General features: G+C 43.3%; 1 protein-coding gene across 3 annotated transcripts in view; it reads right to left on the reverse strand.

Moving 5' to 3' along the window:
• Crim1 (cysteine rich transmembrane BMP regulator 1) overlaps positions 1 to 22,011 on the reverse strand; it is a 179,351-nt gene that overhangs the window by 41,596 nt on the left and 115,744 nt on the right. For all 3 annotated transcript variants that reach the window (XM_029471628.2, XM_085833189.1, XM_021186083.3), the window contains one exon: positions 2,109 to 2,237. In XM_029471628.2, the coding sequence (XP_029327488.1) occupies positions 2,109 to 2,237 (129 nt within the window). The remainder of the gene's footprint in view (positions 1 to 2,108; positions 2,238 to 22,011) is intronic.

Genomic DNA, 22,011 nt, shown 5'->3' on the forward strand with positions numbered 1-22,011 from the left:
TCTGTGTTTGCTAGACCCCGGCATAGTCTCACAAGAGACAGTTACAGAGACAAAGTTTGGAGCTGATACGAAAGGATGGACCATATAGAGACTGCCATATCCAGGGGTCCATCCCATAATCGGTCTCCAAACGCTGACACCATTGCATACATTAGCAAGGTTTTGCTGAAAGGACCCTGATATGGCAGTCAGTGCTCTTAACTGCTGAGCCATCTCTCCAGCCCCTGGGCCCCAACTTTTGAAAATAAGACTTCTCAGTAAAGGAACCTGCTGGTGCCATGGATGCTGAATTCAGACAGGACTGCAGGGTGTGTGTGTCAGACCTCGTGGAGGGAGCCAGAGCTGACACACAGCATTTGAAGAGTGGAGACAACGTTCAATGTCACGACACAGGAAGCTCTTGGGTGCTACCAGGTTCTTTCCTTGCTTCCGTACAGTTTAATTTATTTTAATTCAGGAATATTGGAGGACAGGAAAGTTGTACTTATTTGCCGTAAGCTGGAAGGCATAGGGCACAAGATCCCATCGTCAAACTGAAAAAACAATTTCACCTGCTTAGAAAATAGCTTGAGCCAGGCGTTGGTGGTGCATGCCTTTAACCCCAGCAGTTGGGAGGCAGAGGCAGGAGGATTTCTAAGTTCGAGGCCAGCCTGGTCTACAAAATGCGTTTCATGACAGCCAGGGCTACACAGAGAAACCCTGTCTCAAAACAACAACAACAACAACAAAAAAAAAAAAAAAGAAAGAAAAGAAAATGGCTTGAAACTATTAGTGTAAATTCTTGTTACATTAATAGACTTCAAAAACTGCAATAACTTAATGTAGAATAGATAAGCACCTAACAGCAGCTGGCCTCAAATTACTTAGGAATCCTGGATGCCTAGAAACTAGGTTCTAGTCCACAGTGTACAAACCACAGAGCTAATACTAAAACACACAAGAAACAGTGTTGAATTCGGACCAAACTCTGCAGTCTTTCTTGCTTTGTTTCTGAGCCACATTTTAGGTAAGGACAGTGACACCCAGTATGTCAGAAGGGAAGAAAAGACCACACTCTAGAAAGCATGCCACAGATGTGATGGAGAAGGGGACTTCAGATGTTTATTCTGGCTGAGTAATTAAGAGAATTCAAAATAGTTTTAAGACGTGTGGGGTGTATTTTCCCCTGTGGGAGAAATGTGACATATTCAACCTAGCTTCAGAGGTTATAGCTCAGAGACATGATTGGAATCTACATGGAGGCAGAGCTGGGGTCAATGAAATGAAGCGCATTCTCTCTCTCTCTCTGTTTGTCTGTTTGTCTCTTACGCATCCATTTGTCTGTCTGTCTGTCTGTCTGTCCGTCTGTCTATGTGTGGGCCAGAGGTTGATACCAAGTGTCTTTTTATTACTTTTTACCTTATTTTTGAGATGAGGTATCTCAGGGAACCCAGAGCTCCCCATTTTTGGCTAGCCTGGCTAGCTAGCAATCCTCCAGGGAATGCCCCTGTCTGTCCATTACCAATCCAATCCCCTGTCTGTCCATTACTAGCCCAACCTCAGGGCTGGGTTACAGGTGCACGCCACCACACCCAACTTCTACACGGGTATCGGGGATCCAAGTTCAGGCCCTTCTGTTTGTGCAGCAAGTTCTCTCACCAAGTCATCTCCTCAGGTCCAGAGTAAAGTGTTTGTTTTTTTTTTTTTTTAAAGCATTATGACTGCCTCATATGGAAGGGAAAAAATACCAGATCAATGGCCATGTTCTTGTCCCTGGGTAACATTGGTAAGAGAGCTGTAGACTGTTCACTGTAAGGCTAAGAAGCTGCATTTGCAAGCCACTCTGGGCTATGGACACCTCTGCTCACCAGCTTCAACGAGGTGTCGAGTCGTAAGAGAAAATGAACACAAGAAAGCCAAGATGGAAACCATAAGAAAGGGCAGCATATTCCCCATGTGACTGAAAAACTGCTTACCTCACATCTATTGCTATCTCCCCACCCTTTTAGGGCTGTCAAGGCAATGTCTGAACAGGAGTAAAAAAGATATTTAATCATATAATATGCTTTGACAACCTCCTATTAGGCCTCGGGGGAAGAAAAAAAAAAACCAATCATCTGTCTACTTACTGTTTTTGCACTGACAGGTTCGACAGCCATTGTGATCCAGTTTGAAGCCATAAACGCAGTCCTTCTCCTTCAGAGAACAGTTTGACAACTCCCCGCATGCAGGTGGATCAATCGTGATGTAGGTTGGTTCTAATCATATAAAAAGAAGGGGAAAAAAATCAATGATACATGTTATTACCTCTTAGACAGTATTCAATGTCTGAAATCCCACACTACAGTAAGCACAAAAATCCTATCAGTGGGTTTTATCAACTCCTAAACTTGTACACAATTGTGTTGTCACCGACCCACGAAACACACATCTTTATTCAGAGTTTTTGATAATGTGAACATTTCACTCTCTCTCTCTCTCTCTCTCTCTCTCTCTCTTTTTCTTTCTTTCTTTCTTGGTGGGTGTGAAAACCCTCATAGATGCTAGCAAGTGCTCTCGCACAGTGTTTCCTTCCCGGAGTGACGTCCCTGTCAATCACCGCCTCACGTTCCAACAACCTGGGCTCTCTGGCTAGCCTCAGAGTATTTTCTAGTAGGTTATCACTGTAGAAACCAGACAGCTCATGAGGTTAAAACAAACTGCGCTATTCTTCTGAGCTTATGATAAGCATATGGGGTGTGTATGTGTAGTCTATCACATGTGTGTGTAAATGGGTTCATGTGTACATGTAGAAACTAAAGGTCAATGCTACATATGTTGTTTGGCGTGTATAGTTCCTTGGTGTGTATGTGTGTGTGCATATGTGTGTGTGTGTGTGTGTATTTATGTATGTCCATGTGTGTGGAGTCCAGTCATCAATGTAGGTTATCTTATCTTCCACAACCACTGCAATCTTTGAGGCAGGTCTCTCGTGGCACTTGGAGCTCTCTGATGCTGTTAAGCTGGATGGCCATCGAGCTGCAGGGATCTGCCTGTCTCTGTCTTCCCAGAGTTGGGATTATAGATATACCCCTCCCCCGTGCAGGAAATTACTCTCAAGTCCTTACATTTCTGTGACAAGCATGCTATGAACAGGTAAGCCATCTCGCCAGCCCCTGAGTTTATTTTCTATAACGACCAAGACATAACTGTCAACGGTCAATCATTCCTCATTCTGCAGTACCTCTCCAATCTGTTGTTGTTTTTAAAAAATAAGTGGATGCTCACAGTCAGCTATTGGATGGATCACAGGGCTCCCAATGGAGGAACTAGAGAAAGTACCCAAGGAGCTAAAGGGATCTGCAACCCTATAGGTGGAACAACATTATGAACTAACCAGTACCCCGGAGCTCTTGACTCTAGCTGCATATGTATCAAAAGATGGCCTAGTCGGCCATCACTGGAAAGAGAGGCCCATTGGACTTGCAAACTTTATATGTCCCAGTACAGGGGAACTCCAGGGCCAAAAACTGGGAATGGGTGGATAGGGGAGTGGGGGGGGGGCCTGGGGGACTTTTGGGATAGCATTGGAAATGTAATTGAGGAAAATACGTAATAAAAATATTTAAAAAATTAATACATCAGATGTGTTTTTGTTTCAGAAGGACACCTGTTTTTCTTTTATCTGTGAGGTGACATACTGTCAGTTATGACAGATGACACGATGGATAATCGTGGCCCAGAGGCTCCAAAAGGACCAGCTTCCCTTCTGGAAGAACCGAGCATGGGCAGGGGTGGTTCTCTGTCATTCTCAGAAAGAAGAACTGCTCTGGACAGTAACAGTAAGTACATAGTCTGGCACAAAGCATAGCTTTATGTTTCTACATTGCTTGTATTTACCCTGAAGCTTCACTGCCCTCAGCTGGAGTGGTCATTACCATTAACACACGGGGACAGTGAGGACTTTGATTTGCTCTTGGTTGCAGCAGGAGCAAGCGGTAGACCCAAGATTCACACCCAGGCTTCAGCGTCCCTCCCTTACCTTCTGTGCATCACAAACCATAGTTGATGGAACCTGCTCTGGGTACACTGATAAGAAACAGTGTATGTAATGCTCAGCAGTAAGCGCAGCATTGCCAAAGGAAACAGAGACACTGACGTATTTACAAAGCATCTCTTCAACCGAAAGATACCCGAACTCCTCATGATGTCTTTGTGGGATGGCCAAGTACAGAATGTCTCTACCTACGCTTTTATAGATGGAAAACATGAGATGCAGACAGTAAGTGGCTTATCTGGGTTTACATAGCAACCCAGTAGCAGGCTGGGAATAGAACGGAGCAGAGGTTCCTAGCCTTCCGTCCAACGCTCCATCCACTTGTCCACACTGCCTTCTCAAGTTTCTTCTCCCGTTACTAAGGAAGACAGAACAAAATATGTGCTGTTGCGCTGCTACAATCAAGAGTTGTACGTTTTTTTTATCCGCCTACTAAAATGGGACAGTGATTCCAGCCTTGGGATGTGGGAGACAACATTGACTTATTCACAAGCTGTCCTACCAGCAATTTCCTGGTCTCCACTTTTATTACAACATGTGGTTTATAAAAGGGTATCTTCCTGAGATTTTTATATTAAACTTCCCACTGGTATAAAATTTCTTTCTTCCTTCAATGACTAAAGTAGTCTCTCTGGTAGGTAACCATAAACACCCAAAAGTAAAGTTTAAGTAGGTTTTAAGACATAATGACTTAAGAGGCAATATTACTTCTTCCCCCCGTTTCTCTTAAAATTTATGATGAACACCTCTAATTTCCAAACCCATTCATATTTTTAAAAGTCACTACTCTTGTTAGTCACCCCAAATAATGGTTCTGTTCCAGCCCTCAACCACCAGAGTGCTGATGTCCTATCAAATTTATTTTAGCTGTAAGTGAAAAACATAAAAGAAAACCTGTATCAGCTCTCAGTAAACCACATTAAAGATGACCCCGGCGAGGAAGGCGTGCTAGAGTCTAGAGAGTTAACAGACCAAGGGCTGGGGGCAGACCCTGAACTCCAGACACGGCTTCAGCGGACAGCTAGCGGGTAAAGAAACATTTTGTGCGTATTTACACTAGAACCTTGTATCCTTTACCGACATCCGAGATGGGAACTTGAAGGGAAACTTTTACTTTCAGGGAATTATATTACGGAAAAACATATCCAAGAAGATTAAAGTGACCCCAGAGAATGTGTAATAATCACGCGGAGGAGGGATGGGGTTTTACTTCTGCTAAGTTCTCAGGGTGTGCTAAGAGAACATGTCATCCCAGCCCACAGTGATGACCTTCTATATCTAAACCATGCTTTTCTTCAACAGTGCTGCATGTATTAGTTTCTGCGTATATTATATGACTAATAGATGGGATCAGGAGGCTACCCTGAGGCGAGGAAGGGAAAGGAAAACACAGTGGAGGAGGTTTGAGGCCCAGCGCACAACTAACTTGAGGAGTCCCATGTTTTTGTTCAGTGCCCCCATCAGATGTGTGTGTCCCAGACAAACGGCTGGCTACCTCCCCCGAGCAGGCAATATGTTCACCTATAGACTCAGCATAACGATCATCTCAATCGAACGAATGAAACTTGAGTGTACAGTAAGGCTGCTGACTATGTACTGATTCTAAAATGTCCACTTCGAATATTCTGTTCAGGCTAAGTCATTCCGGATGGATGACTTTAGTGTCTCAGACAATGTGGTCATATGTAAGACATTGTTTTATGCCTCTAAAATAAAGTTTTCATTTTCCTCTTAACCTGTATTAGTTGGGAGAGGTTGACATGTATACACATTGCAAAGTCAATAGTTAATATGGAAACACAGAGAAACTCAATAAATCATTTATTTTTCAAAACTGTTGATTTACTCTGGAGGTGTGCGCAAGTCCCCCTCAATAGATCTGGCTGAACCCAACAGTGCATATTGTGACATAGTAACTGCCGGTGGCTAATCTTTATAAGGCACACAGGTATCTCACATCTTGGGGTTTTGTTTTGTTTTGTTTTGTTTTTGTTCTTTACATTTAGCAAGTAAGTATATAATCTCCATTCAAATAAAAACTGGAGCAAAGTTTAAAAGCCTTTTGGGTAGCAATGCATGCCTTGTGCCACTCTACGTCCCTGGAATAAATGTTGAATTTTAATAGACATGTGAGCAGGTGACTAGCTGTTCCTTAACTTTTATCTGATGTCGCAGAACATTGCCCTTCAGCACTCCCTGAACATCAGTGTGCTCAGCTGCTTACAGGCGAGGCTATACGGTAATTCCATTTCTGTGAAATCGTTACAACAAAAACACCCAAGCATGAACTGGCTACAAAACCCGGCTCCCATCCACTAGAGCCTGCTTTCTACCCGACATATTAACATGCAATCTCAGAACTGGTCCTGTTACTATGTCATGGCAATTTCCTTCTTGTCTTTCTTTCTTTCCTTTTCAGTAAGGAAGCATTATTTAAAAAGCTGAAGTCCAATTCCTTGTTGTGAATAATGAACTCTGAGGGAGAGACATTTCTGATACCATGCTGAACTGAGGTTTTTTTAACAAATAATACTGAATTTACAGTTCCAAAAGAATGGTGCGCAAAAGCTGGTAAGATCTGTCTCTCTGTCTCTCTGTCTCTGTCTCTGTCTGTCTCTCTGTCTCTGTCTCTGTCTCTGTCTCTCTCTCTCTCTCTCCCTCCCTCCTTTTTAAGGAAGTTTTAATTCAGTAAGTCCTTAGTAGAAAAGGAGTGATTTTGGAGAGTCAGGAACAACGAATGTGTCCAGGGCACATATCCATGAAGTATGTGGGATGTGCATTCTGCTTGTCTCAAAGTCACAATATCCTGGAATTGTGTATTAGAAATGGTTATTATCCCACCCTTTTCACTAGTTGTTATCACAGTGCTTTGTGTATGGAAATTATCTGATGGCTCATGGCCTGGTACAAGGAAGCTCTCATTTACACTCTAGACTGTACTTCTGTATGACATAAGGTATGATGTGGAAATTATGTTCCAGAGAGTCTATTCCTTCTAGAAGGCTAACGCCAGTCTTCTGCCCATGGAAGGTGAGTGGACACAGCTGGGTTAAACAGAGCTTTCCCTAGATATGATAGATAGGAAGTCTACTGAAATCAACTGGGTAGAGACAGATCATTAGACCTCTTGCAAAGGAAAGGAACAGTGAGGCCTCCCCTTGTCTTGTGAGGGTCAGGAAAAGCTTGCACAAGGCAGGTTTTGTCAAGGGGTAATCCAATAAATTGATGCTTACAGGATCACCCGGAAATACCATGTGATCTTGAATCGGCTGAGGAATTAAACAACAATAACAACAACAACAACAACAACAAACCCTTAATGTCCTGCAAAGGAAGAGGGTTGGAAAGAGCAGGAACTCAACGCCTCTGGCTACAACTATTTCTAAAGGGAACCCTAGAACAGCTTCTTTGTGGAGAAGAATTCTAGAAATAGTTTCTGAGCCTAAAAGCATTAAAGAACAAATCTGGGTGCTTGCTTTGCCCACATTCAGTTTCTGTTTCCTGTATCCGGTGGTATCCACTGCACTCCTCAACCTGGTGTCTTTCTCGATCACCTTTAAAGAGTCCCCATGCACATTGGACAGTCTGGAAGAAGTAGTTTTAGAATGGTTGGGAGTGTGCCAAGGGGTGCAGAAATTCAAACACCAATTTCTGTTTCTGTCTGAAGAGCCAGAGGGTTTTTACAATATACAATATAAACAAATTCTGTGTTTCTGAAGAATACTAGCAGTACATTTAGCGTTTCCTAGGAGTTTTATCTACCCAATTGAGAAATTAATACATTATGATTATGATGAATACCGATCAAAATATAAAGTTTAAACATAGTTCTAATTCTAAGGCCACAGCAATGGATCACAAAATAAATGATTTAATAATTTATTTTTACTGTGTTCTCTGGTTTTATAGTATTTATTTTGTGCTAAATATCCTATTAGGTGTTATAATGTGTTAAGTTACTCTAACCACTCTGCTTTCTCGCTCCTTGTTATTTTCTTCCATGGGGAATTCTCCAACCTAGACAAGATGGGAAGGACTACTGACAAGCTCAAATTCAACCTCATAGATGCTAATTTAAACCTCTGCAATGGGCATACATGCCATACAGTTTTATGGCTCTGGAAGAAGAGTAAGACAGAAAAAGTATGCATTCTGACCCTTGTCCATGTTAAGGTGTGTGCTAATTACATTAATCCACTTCTTTTTTTAAAAAAAGATTATATATATATATATTCATATATATATTCATATATTCATATATATATGAGTACACTTTTGTTGTCATCAGACACACCAGAAGAGGGCATTGGATCCCATTACTGATGGTTGTGAGCCACCATGTGATTGCTGGGAATTGAACTCAGGACCTCTGGAAGAGCAGTCAGTGCTCTCAACCACTGAGCCATCTCTCCAGCCCACATTGGTCCGTTTCTAAAACAAAGGATACAATTACTTGATGTCCAGGTATGTCAGTGGGAATGAGGATACTAGGGCGTGCTTTTGTCTTATCTGTTTTACTCAAGTGAGCCTCTAGTTTGTAGTGGACCCATGCAAGGTTCTTCTCATTACCTTGATGACTGGGAGCTGGCTGTGTCTCACAAATAATATGAGTTGTCACCATTGAGAAATGAGTCCAGCTCTTTCTGATGAGCAGCCCTGGGAAGCCTCATTAACAGTGCAGGGATGGAGGGGTGAAGATCCTGGAGACTCAACAGCAGGTGGCATGCAGAGCCAGCCAGATAGACTGACTAGAGTACAGCCTCCGACAGGGATAAAGATCTGGTTCTAGACAGATCAGGAGGGTCTGCTGAAGAGATGCTATGTGGAGCTAAGCTTCGAAGAGCAGAAAGGCTGGAGGGCCCCATGTCAACAGCAGCTTTCTAGCAGGGCCCTTAACTCCTGTGCCTTCCTATCTCATCCACCCATATACTAAGAAAAGACTTTCTGGAAAAACCTCACTACAGGCCAATTCCTAGGAAAAGTACTTTTTTTTTTTTTTTTTTTTAAGGGCAGAGACAGTCTTACATTCTCTTAGTGGTGAAATAAATTTCAAGTAGGAGCAATAAGATAAGTGAAATTAATTTCTCTTGTTTCTCTTAGAAATTCTCCTTTTGGGGCTTAAATCATGCTCTGCATGTTTTACATAGCTTCTCTCTGTAAATTCCCAAGCCTGCTTATTTGATTATGAGAGAGAAAAATGAACCATCATGTTCTTTTTTCAGAGTTAATTCAAGCACTCTCTTTCTTAAGCTGTGTTTTTCTTTTGGCTGGGGACGGTTGAGCCATGTGAACAGCCAATGAGTGGGAAAATTCCAAAGCTCCCCTCACTTTATAAGGCAGTTCAGTGGCTAAATCTATCAGGCCTCCTTAGGTCCCTCTGGGCTAATGGTAGCCCATCTGGGACCATAAAACTGGAGATAAAGCTGGCCAAGACAGAACTGGTGGAGAGAGCTTATCTGTCTTTCTGCATTTTCATGTGTCACTCTTGATACCTTCTTGGCTTTTCAGATGTGACCCCTCACTAGTCACAATGCCACTCAAATAAATCACCATGCTGTCAACATAACTGCAGGCTGGGAAGAGTCACCAAGTGAAGTTAAAATTTTCCCAAATGAAGATAGAGGGAAATTCTACTAATGTAGAGAACTCAAAGGGGAAAAAAAAAAAGCCCAGGGCACAGAAATTCCCTAATCTGGAAGTGGGAGTTTCCATGGAATATTTATGTGTACTTAAGAAAGTCTCATTAAGTCATGGAAAAAATTGACATTGAGAGTTTTTAAATTCTTCCAGGCACTCCACTTGGAGTTCTCCCTCTCCCTTTTGTATATATTTCTCATAACAACACCTTCGTCCTTCTGTGGCACTCATCCGCGAGCACTTTCTCTGTTTTATTTTAAAATGGATAGTGTGAAAATGTTCCCAAGATCAGTATTATTTTGTGGTCAGATAGAGAAATGGCTATATATTTATTTTAGACCCATATTAACTTTGTATGCTTTCTCAAAAGAATCTTGGCCACTGGACATATTTTTCTTCCTTTACCAATCTCATATTTAATAGGAAAAGACAGTAGTATGATTATAAGGCTATTATTAAATGACCACAAAAGACAAATTAAAAAAGAAATTCCAATACGGAGTGGGGAAACCATTTCCAATTAACTTAGTTAAAATAACTAAAAATACTATCGCTGGCTTCCAAGAATAATCTAGACCTTTTACACGAGTCTGATAGCCTTTCCATTGTTTGTTCTCAAAGAGAATGTATCCTGGCACCCTTGAATTGACAATATGCCACAGTGCATATGGCATGTGTGTGCACAAACTATAATAGAGGTATTACATACAGGCAAGTGGGTTAGATAGGCAGAATTGTGACAGTCTCAACCCATCCTTTAGGAAATGGCTGACGGCCAGGGAGGAAGGGGGCGATGTGGGTGGGGGTGGGGAGATATCTGACTTTAGGAACTGTGTCTCACTCCTTGTTTATAACCTCAGTCCCCAGCACATTGTCTAGATTACATATTTAATTACTGAGTGAACAAGGAAGAAAGATAACACCTACACACTGCAACACGCCTTAAGTCAGGGCGTACTATCTGATGAAGAAGGGCTTGCAGTTGATAATGTCCCTGGCCAATCTAGTCTCTGATTGCCTTCTGTTTAGAAGCACTAGGCACTAAGTCCTTCAGGATGTTCATCCTGTGCACATACACGATTGGCACTTAATAGATGAGAGCCATTGATTCAGGGAGGTAGACTGGAGCGCTGCTGTGAATCCCATAGACTTATATCTCTGAAAACTCACGCAAACCTCCCAGATCATGAGATACTTGGGGAGGGCACTTGGGTTCCTGCATTGGCCATATCTATGTTCAGTTGCAGAAGGCATAGAAGGACAAAAACTACTGCTGAAGGGCTCTTGCCCACTTTCTTAAAGCTGACCCCCCCCATCCCCAATCTCAATTGTTTGGTGAACTCACTTCCAGGACCACCCGTTTCCCTGATGTTGCTCAACTATAGTACCAACAGAAACTCACTGTCCTGGAGGAAGTATGGGTGCTTTTGCGGACTGCTCAGCACATTTATGATCTGTATTGAGGATAGACTCCTGAGAGTCTGAGGGAGAAAAATAAGAGTTCAGACCAGATTATTTCAAGTGTTCTGAAGTTTGGAAAGGAATAAGGAGAGAGCTAAGGGAAGCAGGCAGGCTTTGGGGCTGAGAGTTATTCATAGGTAGAAGAACAGAAAAAGGAACTCAACCCCTAAACAAGGGGAAGCAACAACAGTTTTCCCAATGGTTTAGCCAGCAAGGTCAGACCTCTAGGCGGAGGCTCAGGAAAAGGACTGGAGAGAGAAAGCCAAGCCACAGCGGTCAGAACAACAGTTGCTGGCCCTCAACTGTGACAGCACAGCCAGGGACAAGAGCAGCTTCTGGTTCCCAGCACACCTGCCTCATGCTCTCTCTTCTACAGTGTGAGTCTGAAGTCACAGATTTGGAGTCAGGGACTACAGCCTGGGTCCTTGGGCCATTTACTAGTTCTCATGTGACATGGATCTCCTTGGGCTTCTGTGAAATGGGACCAGTCATTACCTCCGTCCCACAATATTTCTGCAAGCTTGCAAAGCAAGCCAGCCCAGCACACAGGAGTCATGCTGTGTGTTCTAGCACTTGTTGCTGTAATGGTATGCTTGTAGCAAGGTCAATGCTGATGGACCTGGTCACAGATTAATTAATTAGACAGGCCTCAGAAGCGTGGCTGGGAAGTGGTATGACAGCTGGTTTCACTGTCTGCACCCAGCCCATTGTAACTGAAGCATCATTTTCTATCTGTACACATAACAAGACAGGCATCCGGTTTGTGGCTGGTTCTGTGATGTCTTTTCATATGGTCTGGTAAGCTTTGGACCATGTTAGTGACCAGCCACTGGCGCCTTTCACCTTTGCTGAGTGGCAGACTGAAGTCATTGTTCCATAGTCTGTCTGCATTTATGGTGTCTCCAAGAGAACAGAAATTTCTTGGTCGTCAGCTCATCTGGGGTGAGCTGAAACAATGTGATATGCCTGGCTGGCTGGCCTTGTTCTTCCTCTCATGATGGGGCCCTTCCCAGATCTGCAGGGATAAGGCCAAACTCAGCACAGTTTCATTTAAGCTGTTTCGGTATTTTTTTTTTTTTTTTTTTTTGCAAATAGTTCTGTAATTCTGAAGTCAAAAGAAGATGTTAAAAGAAAACACAGGTTTAAAAGCCGTCTTTTGATCTTGGTTTCTTTCGGCCAGTGATCTCCTGCTTAGGGCCACAGTGAGAGGACGCTCAACTGCTATCTTTTTGACTAGGTATCGGGACATTTCACTCAAAGAATAATGCTTTTGCTCCCGGTTCAATGGCTGTGGAGCCCCCACCCCGACTAAAGTCATCTGGCATTAAAGCTCCGTGGAATCTTTTTAAAACCTGGTTCTCAGAAATGATGACGACTTCTCGGGTTTGAGGGGATTTGAGCTTGCTGATCCCGCTGAACAATCAAAGCCCAAGGCCATTTCAAACTGATAGCTTATTATCTCTGAACATATTTTAGCTTCGCTAACAAATAGAGTCTCTCTAAAACCTTTTAAGATGTGAGCTGTTATGCAAACCAACAGGTACCCATAAAGGATGAAAGAGCTCCAGCCTTCCCACTACTGTCGTGCTGCAAAGGCACACGGTCAGGCACACAGAGGGCGGAAACTCAAATGCTCACATAAACAGAGCTCATAGGATGATGATCCAACGAGTCAACCAGATGATTCCAGTTACATCAGGGATGGATATGGTTTCTTACGAGCCCAGGTCCTGGGGGCCGGAGAGATGGCTCAGCAGCTAAGAGCATGTGTTGCTCTTGTAGAGGATCAGTGTTCAACTCCCAGCACCCATTTTTGGGCTCACGGCCTTCCATAGCCCCAGTTCTAGGGGACCCAACAGGCATGCACGGGGTGCACACGCATTCATGCAGGCAAAACCTCGATATGCATAATGAGCACAGAGAGGAGGCCAGTCTTCAGAAGGTACTTTTTGAGGTCTGGTGCTGGGCGAGGAGGTGGCTTATCAAATGATCTGGCAGACGATGTGAAAAGCAGACTCTCAACACTTACAAGGCTATCAAGAGCCCACAAAGACTAAGGGTTTTCTTCAATGTGTTTAATATTGGTACAAAACAAGATCAGGAACCCTCTTGATCAATCTTATTTCTTATGGGCAGTTAGCATAAATTCTGTGGCCTCAATGGGTTTGGATACCTCCTGTGGACTCTTTCAAACCAACCTGGTGAATCCAGGCAATCTCTCAGATGCAGGAGTAAAATCTTAACGTGTGAGCAGGCATCTTACAGATATAAAGAGAAAAATCGCAATTTGGCTAGAGTGTGAATAATCAACTCAAACTAGAACAAAGAAAGAAAGAAACAAACAAACATCAAATACAACAACAGAAAGCCTTACAAAACTTAGCCCAATAGTCCAACCCCTGACCTCAAATGCATGAAGAGAACATCTGAGAGGCTGACATGTTGATTGATGCGGTTCTTACCAACTTGGCAGCCCCTGAAGGACACCCATAGATAGAAAGAGTCCAACTTCAGGAGACACTCCTTTTCCTTCGTCCTGTCCCTATCAAGCTTGCATGGGATTTTATTTAGTAAAATAAAGCACAGACCACATTCTGCTAAGCCTTTGAGACCATCTCCCGGGGTCTGTACCCTGTTTTCCATCATAGACCTCATGATATGAAATAATTCTGGTCTTGTAAGGAACACTGAAGAATATTCCTTGAAACAGCTTAAAACAGGGTCATCATAAACGGAGATAGAGGTCTAAATGATTAAAACTACGTTGTACTGATCACTGTCTATTTCAAAGATTCTTTCTATAGACAAATTATCTTGGTCTAATTTATTTGTAACCACATTGCAGGAAACACCTGCACCCATTTTAGTCCATGTCTCTAAGCCTCTAAGAGTGTTTCATAGTAGGTGAACTGGTATGCTTTTAAAGAAATGAGTCAGGAATTGTACTTACAGATAAGTATTATTAATAAGTCGAACTCACTTCCAGTGGCTGGACGCCTGTGCTGAAATGCAGCTCATGCTAAGAATTCTATTTGAAACTTGTCTTCAGCCACTCTCTGAGCAAATTAACTGTGTCACAGAAGACAAAGGACCTTTATTTTACTGTCACTTTTCTGTTTTTTTCTGAACAGTTTTACCAAGCAAGATCACCTGTCTCCTCCCCCCCCCCCCCCCGCCCCCCATGCTGACATGAGTGACTTCAGCTATTTCTGAAAGTCTAGTAAATCTTCAGAGTCAGGGCATAGAAAGCAGCGGGCAGCTGACTGGATGTGCAAGCATACAAGTCAGTATCAGAACAGAAGCATCGAACAAACGGACACACTAAAACCAACCAACCAACCAACCAACCAACCAACCAAACAAACAAACAAAAAAGCCCTTGGTTACTGTACTCCCAGAACAGGCATACAAGTCGCTTGCATAATTATTTTGAAAGGAGGAACACTTGACTGTGTAAGTGCTACCATGCTCAAAAATAATTTCATTAAATAAGCAGGCCTTGCAGTCTCAATGGCAATAAGCAAGCAGAAGCCCTGGAACAGTGTCTCTAGGTGCTTTCAATAGAGATGTGCCAAGGACAGCCCTTCCCTGAGAACTGAGGCAGACAGAAGTGGCAGCAGAAGGTGAGGGTTTTAAACATAAGAAGGCCAAGCGATGCCATTGCCAGCAAAGTACCGTTTCTTCAATGTTGGAAACTATGGTTACTAGTTAAAATGTCAAACCCTCTTTTGTTGACAAAAGCTCAAAGGGAACCAGTTCTGTCCCTGACTGAGCCGTACTGTAAGGGCAAGAGATTCTTTCTGAAGGGCATGCCTCCTAATAACGTTCATTAACTTCTGTTTGGTTGCCTAAGAGTTGTCTCTTATCCAAAAACAGTTGAACGCCGGCTCAAAAAGAGATTGTGTTTATTTAAGCTTGTTGGAAAAACATTCCTATCATTTCAAGAATGACTAAATATTTTTCATTCACATAGTTCGCATTCCAGACTATGTTTTCCTGCCTCTGTTGATTACATGAAAATTAGCAGGCCCGGTCTGATCTATTAGATGCAATTATTACTGTCTTCCCGAGAAAACCACGAGGCTCCTTAGCAATAATCCCGTTTAAGGTACAGGAGGCAGACAGGAGGGGCAGACAGAGAGGAGCTCACCCCTGTATGCTGCTTCAGCCAGAAAATGTTCAACAGACATGACTGCTGGACCTGGGGACTTAGAAGCAGAGCCTGTGCATCAGCTCTGAGCAAGTATGAGTGATTCGGGCAGCAAGCCTTTGAAGAGCTTAAGGACCACAGTCGTTTGTGTTTGCAGAACTTTGATCACCCTGGTGGTTTTATTCAAATCAAGTGCAAAGTAGAAGGCTCAAGCTTGTCTGTGTGGAGCAGACAATGCAACCTGGCTGGGAGCAAGGGTAAACATGTCTTCCCAGCTAAATGACTTCTGCACATGTTGGTTCACACCTGTTTAGCTCCCATGATATGTGGTGGATACCTAGAGAGCTGCTTGTGGAATGTGCACAGCTATGAAAAAAAAATCATAAAATTTGACAAGTCATAGTTAGTCTGATGGGGAGGGTCTTTTACATCCATTTCATCTATACTGGAATACTATCTTCAATATCTCAAGGTATTTTAAACGATCAGAGAAAAAAACCAAAGTACCAAAAAAATTTATGACTGAAGTGCTCTGGCACTTAGGTTTAAGACCTTAGGGTAACACACGGTCATTTGGCATCCAACATATGACCTTATTTGGACAAGGAGAAAATAGACTGTGTTATATTTTAATTCCCATTTATGGAATATGTTTCCAGGACATTCAGAGTTAAAAGATGAAACAGCGTGCCTAACGGTCTTGAGGATATTACAAGTATTTTATTATTCTTGGCTTACTAATAATAGTAGCATCGATGGCACAAAAAAATGCCACCCATGAACTGAGTTTTGATCCCTGTTATGTAGCAGAATGCTAATGACATGTGACTCTGTGACATCTCTGACTTCCCTGCCCTTCTGGGGGTCAGCCCAACTCCCCTTCACTCCCCACTACTGAGGCAGCAGCTTTAATCAACTGAGATACTGTGCAGAAAGGAACGTTATGGCCAAGGCGGGGCTGGAAACATTTTTTTTTTCTTGTTTCAAGGAATTCCCACCCAGATATGTGCCTGGTACAGAATTTTCTGGCAGGCCAGTTGAAATCTCACTCGAAGGGCAGCTTGATTCAAACTGTCCTGTCAACATTCACTAGAAGGAACAAACCACTCCTAGAGACAGTGAGGGCAGAGGTTAAGGAAGGCACTGACAGCTCACAGACCTCCAGTGAGCTGGAGGAGCATGGCGTGAGATTTCTGATGCTGAGGTGAAGTGGTTACCTAACCCTATACAGGTAAAGACAAGCTTAATGTCTAATCCTCGGTGTCCCAGGCAAAACCATGATGAGCCCTTAAGTAAGACATCCAAGATAGCCAGGAGTAAGGAAAAAAAAGTTGATTTTCTGGCTCAATCACATTCCGTCTTAAATCCAGAGACCTGGGGGTTGGGAGGAAGAAGGGCCCAAACAGTGTGCATGTCTTATTCTTCTATAAGAGTTTATGAAGTCCAGGTGACCAGAGTTACAGGGTCTGCCTGACACCCAGCAGTATGTCTGATAACAGCTCTACCAACAAGGCTGCTTTAACTTACTGTGGGAAAACTTACAACAAATATGGAGACCGAATAATAAGACGGGCCCTCATGCACTTGACTTTGAAAGCCTATAAATAGCTTTGCCTACCTACTCTGAGACAAAAATTAAATTTCGCTTTGGTATCAGAGAAAACCATAAAAGAATGGGGAGGAAAGGAAATTCCCTCACTGGCCATTGGAACGGTGAATACCACCTTCAACAGTGTGACCTAAGTTCTTACTTCTTGGAAAGCCATAGACTCTGGAGTTGCCTCCAAAATCCTCAAGGTCGCAGGAATCATCCCTTTGTCCCCACAGGAAACTCTGCATGAGCCAGGAGAATACTCAGGTCATAGTGGTCAGCTGGGTGGGTCAACCACACCCAAAATGAGATAGCAGATACAAGCTTCAGGTCACCTTGTAATTCTTATCTCTTGTACTGGGTGTCACTGGTAAGTTATCTGTTTTCTTACTCAGTAAGTATATCGCACATCTTAGCAGCATGTTTGCTTCAACGTCTTAGTTTACCTTCAACTAAAAAAGTTTTTTTGTTTTATTTTTCTTTAAAGATAGGTTCTGCATGACATTAACAATTGGCTGAGGCAGCTTATGTATGTGATAGGATGGGAAGGAAATGACCAAATTATTAACAATTACAATAATGACTAATGTGGCATAAAGGTATCATTCTTGCCTGTGTAAAAAAGTAACCCACAGTGAGACATCTGCACACACACAGTGTGCCCCCAAAGCAGCATATATCAAAGAGGACACTTGGCTTTGGCTCCTGAGCCTGGGGACACCTCAGTGAAGCTCTGAAACTCAACCTTAGTCGGTGAACCAGGAAAGAACCAACTTCAGGCTATACACCAGTCCTGAAAGGCCTAATGGGTCACCACTGGGAGGGAGCCTAGAGCAGTGTGCCTGGCATAACCTCCAAGTAGGCAAAGGGAAGCTGGTCCAAGTCACCTGGGGCAACAGGCCCACTGCATGTCAGGCATAGGTGACATTGCATTCTGAGTTCAAAATGTGTTTCACACGAGCATCCCAAAGTTGTCCTTTCTTCAACTGGTTGGGGGCCAGATGGCTGTCTTGACTCTGGGTATGGTGAGCCTTTCTTCTTAGCCCATTTCTCAGATAAGGAGCCTTGAGGAAAGTACTTAGTCTGCTACCCCATTCCATTTCTCCTTCCTTCCTCCTTGCTGACCCTGTTCATTTATCATTCATCACTCACGTATAGTCATCATGTAATAATTCAAAAGAACACAGGCCATTCCTTGTCCACCAGGGATGTGGCCTCTCTCTTGGAGTGCAGTGTACTGTCCTGAGGAAGTGTGTGTGCAAAGTCCAGAGACTGGGCTTTGAGGCCACAGGACTGCTATATGCCTGCTGTATGGCCCAGAGCTAATTAAATAACCTCCAGGCTGTGAGCCCCATGACAGTACATTGGAATCCTAGCACGTGCATTCAGGATTCAGGGTCAGACGATATGCTGCTCTCACTATACTCAGGTCTGGCATATGGTGGGTGAGCAAGCACTGTTAGTTACTAAGGACTGCATGTAAGATGAGGCCCATCCCCTTGTCCTTTCCATTTAAAAATTTAGATTTTAAAAAAGACAGGGACAAGGACCTTCACGTATGTACTTACACCTCATATCTATTCCATGTGCTTCTGCATTAGTTCTTTTTGAGTGAAATTAAAACTAATGAGAATAGCCAGGTGTGATGGTGCACACCTTTAATCCCAGAGGCAAAGGCAGGTGGATATCTGATATCTGAGTTCCAGTGATCGGACCAAAGCACTCTTTGTCAAGGCAGAGAGGGCGGCTGAGGGCAGCCTGGTCTAAAGAGTGAGTTCCAGAAAGATAGCCAGCAGGGCTACACAGAGAAACCCCGTGTCAAACCAAACCAAACCAAACCAAACCAAACCAAACCAAACCAAACCAAACCAAACCAAACCAAACCAAACCACAAAGCAAAGGAGACTTGTGAGCAGGAAGAAATGTAGAGAAAAGCCAGCAAGGCAAAATCAGAGGATTCAGTCAGTTTCAAGCATACAGCCTGAATGGCTTAGGCTTATCTGTATGCCCGAATTGGGTGTTGACAATAACTTGCTAAGACTTCAGTTTGAGAGTACTTAAGTGCCAACTTATAAGGCACTTAAGGACTTGCGGTCAAGTTAGCTGTCAAGTGACAGCCTTGTCTTCAAGGGTCCCCAGATTCATGCTCAGGTCCTGTGGGAGTAGCCTATCATGCTGTTCCTTGGAAGGTAGGAGACTTTAGTAACAATGACAGCCCCAGGGTTCCCTCTTCCTGGAAGTCCTACCTAACATGCTGTATTTGGCAATTTGTGAGTTATTTCGGCAACATTTGAAAACCACAATACCTGTGTAGGGTTGACTCTTCTAATTTTATATTCTGAGGACCTTGAGACAAAGCCTAAAGCTGAGGGCCGTCTCTAGTCATGCAAGTGTGTGTGGGGGGGGAGTTTACTCCGGGTCTGAGCTGAACACACATCAGTAATTCTGTTTGTCTGTAAATGATTTGGGCTGATGGCTCCTTTATTATTCAGCAACACATTGGGATTTTTGTTGTTATTGCTTCTTTCCTATCTCATACCGTTCTTTTGCTATTCTGAGATCACTCAGAATTACACTTAATAATGCACTGGAATAGCTACTGAGAAAAATGTCTTCAAATGGTTGCATATATTTTTCTTGGACTCCATAGAATAAGACCCTCTCATCTCACAGGCTTTAAAAAAACCTTTAGTTATAGTTATTATTACTTATCAGCAACTTTTCATTATCAGTCTCTGAATTTTGATTTAATATGAAAAAGCCATTCTGCCATTATTACTCCGCGCAGTGGCAATCACTGGAGAGCTAATACCACCATCCTAGACCAAGGTCGCTATGCAGCTCAAGTAAAAACCAAAACAAGAAATGTAAGCCACGTGAGTTCTCTACGGAGTAGAAAACACAGTCTTCTGCAAGGTTTGCTTAGGACAGAGACTAAGGAGGAGCCAGCAGGAGTTTCGAGGAGGTGACCAAGCATTCTTTGTCAAGGCAGAGAGGGCTGCTGAGGCAGGAGACTGGAGAAGGCGATTCTGACTGAGTCTCAAGGGGACCTGCTTCTGAGGGTTATGAACTGTGGGTGAGGGTCTGTGGGTAATCATATCCCAAATGGGTATAGCAATTGCCCAAACTGCAAATCATCTCTTACCATACCACACAACTCCCGTCTTTCCCTGATATCGGGCCAAAAGCCAGGAATGGGTGAAGATTCATAAAGCAAGGGGAAGCACGGAGTTCAAGGCCAGCAGGAAAAGCAAAATAAAAATGGGATTTCAACTACGCCATGTGATGGCAATGTATGTAATCTCACTAAGCCTTCATGTCCTCATCTCTGAAATGGGACACTAAGGCCTTTAGCGTGGAGCCATACAAAGGGTGCACAAAGTTTGGTACAGGTGTCATGCCCACACCCCCAACGTCTCAGCACGGCCCATGCCTCTTCTGTTCCCTGGTTTAATTGAAAACTCAGCCCCAGGGTGCTCTTTGGAGTGTCTCGTAATTACCTCTGTCTTGTCTAGGTTGGAGGTGGTTCTCCATTAAGCTTTCGTATTAATGGCTCACTCACACATAACTCTTTTCTTAAGGTGTCAAGAATTAGGTCAGAACTCTGTGTAGACGCCACAGAACCCAAACAGGAAGTGACCCCCCCCCCCAACAGTGGCCAGCCAGGCACCTACAACCCAAGACTAAAAGATCAACTGCACACATATTCTGGTGGCTGTGTCCACTTAACTTTTGTTGGGAACACCTTCCCCACCCCAGTAACAAACTCTAAAAGTTTCATTTTGAATCTAGGCAGTGCCACTTGAAGCTAGAAAGGCTGTTTTTTTTTTGGAAAACTGGGCTGTGCGATTATGGTTTTTGTTTTGCCATCTTTATCTCTGGGATATAAATAGTCCAGGTTGACAACAGACTGGCCTTAGTTCTTAGGGTTGGGCACTTCCACATTAGCCCAGTCTTGTCAAGGTCTACTGGGGAACAGTACATCTTTGCAGACGTTCCTCTTTGTAGCTTCAAAATGCTGTGTGTGGGGGTGGGGAGGGGGGAGGTCCGTGCAAATCTGTCGCCTGGAAGCTATAGAGTCGGAGGGTTGGCCACTGTACTCTGTGTAGGTAACAGTGGCAGGGCTGGCAATGTCAACAATTCAAGAGTCCTCCAGCTTCCATTCTTTTTAAAAACAAAACAAAACCCATGATTTTTAAGGTCTTAAGCAAATCTAGTCCTTCTAAGGCTGATGACTCCATTCACTAAACTGATGCTTAATTTACTAAAATTCAGATACTACCAAAGGATTTCTTGATACCATATGTCATGGCCCTAGGGGCAAACCTAGTTCTAATATCCTGTTGAAGGAACACAGCAATCCAACGGATGACTCCTAATGACATGTTGCTGATCAGTGTGTTACTCAGCCCTCATTGGAGGAGTTTCCTCCTATTAACACACACACACACATACACACACACACATATGCACACACGCGCACACACACACACACACACTGTTCATACTAAAAAAGACCTTAATTAGATCATTTTCTATCTTAACTGTGTGTTTTACAAATTCTACAAGGATCCATTTTCAACATACATTTTTACTTCTATCCTTTATTTTACTATGCAAAATTGTTTCTTGAGCATGGATTCCCCCATTGGCTGTGTCAGCATAAACAGTCCTTTCCTATGAGGACTGGTAAGGGTGAGTTAAGTATGTATACAAAGTACCTTCTCACAGTACAGGAAATGCACTGGGTAGCAGCTGGCTCAGAGACAGGCGCCTAGCACGCCTCAGCCACTTCGTCTTGAGCAAGAAAAGACACAGCAAATGTGGGGAGCCAGCCTAGAAGGCAAAGAATTAGAGAACCCAGCAGCCTCATGTCAGCCTTAGTGGTAGGCAGATGGGTGCTCAGAATGAGGCACAGGCCTGTGTGACCTGCCTTTGAGGACGCTGGCATTTTCTCCTGGCAGTCAGCATTCTTCAGCTACGTGGTATTTCGCAAGTTGAAAGTACGGTACCTAAGTTGCAGCTCTAACTCCTGATTTTTATTTCCTTGTCTTGACCTTTGGGTATTAAGTAGGCTCGAAGTGAACCGAGTCAAAATATAAGCATCCTTGTGCTGTGTAATGTATTCAGACAAGCACAACGCAATGATAGAGTAAG

This window comes from Mus caroli, unplaced genomic scaffold, assembly GCF_978045245.1.
Source record: "Mus caroli unplaced genomic scaffold, Mus_caroli_1 scaffold_18, whole genome shotgun sequence".
In the NCBI taxonomy this organism is placed as follows: Eukaryota; Metazoa; Chordata; class Mammalia; order Rodentia; family Muridae; genus Mus; species Mus caroli.